The sequence below is a fragment of the Meleagris gallopavo genome, unplaced genomic scaffold (genome assembly GCF_000146605.3).
Source record: "Meleagris gallopavo isolate NT-WF06-2002-E0010 breed Aviagen turkey brand Nicholas breeding stock unplaced genomic scaffold, Turkey_5.1 ChrUn_random_deg7180001283925, whole genome shotgun sequence".
NCBI classification, from domain to species: Eukaryota; Metazoa; Chordata; class Aves; order Galliformes; family Phasianidae; genus Meleagris; species Meleagris gallopavo.
The window spans coordinates 1-1,166 of NW_011263668.1; the positions used below are offsets into that span (position 1 = coordinate 1).

The 1,166-nt window shown below is 54.5% G+C and overlaps 1 protein-coding gene across 1 annotated transcript; it reads right to left on the reverse strand.

The window, feature by feature from the left end:
* Positions 1-8: 8 nt before the first annotated feature.
* On the reverse strand, positions 9-960 carry LOC109365277 (B box and SPRY domain-containing protein-like; the record flags this gene model as incomplete). The annotated part of the gene is made up of 1 exon (XM_019611946.1): positions 9-960. A coding segment is annotated over one exon (555 nt), but the record flags the coding sequence as incomplete, so codon positions are not given.
* Between the last annotated feature and the right edge of the window lie 206 nt (positions 961-1,166).

Here is a 1,166-nt window from a genome sequence, read left to right on the forward strand (position 1 = left end):
GTGGAGAATTTATGAATGCTATTCCCCCTCCTTTACTTGGCAAAAGGAGAAATAAAAGGGTCTTATGGCCCTCTCCATCAGGTTAGATATGATGAGCAGCAGCTAAGAGCAAGCAGGAGGTGCAGTGCCTCCCTGCCTGCATCTAAAGCAAGAAGAGCCGATTAGTAAAATGCAGTTTAGCAGCTGGAAAAGCAGCTGAGCAAAGAGAAGCAGACACTGCTTTGTATGGTTAATACCTCAGACAGAGGTATATGCTGCACAACAGGATGGACCTCCAAGAAGAGCTGCAGGTGCTCCCAGGACCATATTTTTATTAATAGGGCAGCAGAAAGCTGACAGCCCAGTCTGACCTGCACCAAGTGGGCAGCATCACACCCACCTAGAAACCCGGGGGGATTGTTGGGATCACCTGAAGCCCAATTCCAGCTGCCTGCTGTCACTGCACAAACTAATCAACGCCATAATTAAGTCTGAGCGTCCGCGATGAAAAACCGAGGCTGTTTCTGAGCAGCTGGGCCATCCCTTGGTTCGGGGAGGGGCACTCACCACCAAGCCCTGGTCATCCAGGTTGGTGATCATGTCCACCAGGTACGTGCGGAGGGCAGACAGCTTCTGCAGTGCCTCCGTCCAGTGTGCCTGCTGCGTCAGGATGCTCTGCTGCGCCCGCTCCTCCTCGGCGTGCACCTCCTCCAGCAGCCGCTGCTCCTCGTTCTCACACACCTTCCCCACGAAGATCAGCCTCTGGATGACCAACTCTCGTGCGCTGTTAGCGGCGCTCTGCCAGGGAAAGGAGAGAGGAGAAACAGCTGCAACCCAAATGAACACCCACAGCCCCTGAGGGCTCAGCTTTTCACGTTGCCCTGTTAACTCAGCCCGAGCCACACGGTGATGCAAACAGAGGTGAATGGGATAACCAACTCCAAACCTGCTGACCGCCTCCTGGCCCAACCAGCACACAGACTAATTGCACACTGACCACTAACCACCGCAGCACCGGAGCAACGACCGCCTGCTCTGCCTGAGTCCTAAATGCCAGCCCTCCTCTGAACTGCCAGGAATCACCATCAGCAAAAAGCAGTGCTGACCACGATAGCAAAGCACAAAGTAGAGTAGGAAAGATGAGGTGCCAGCCCTAGCTGGGGTGACCACGTTGCAGCCTTTCAGTA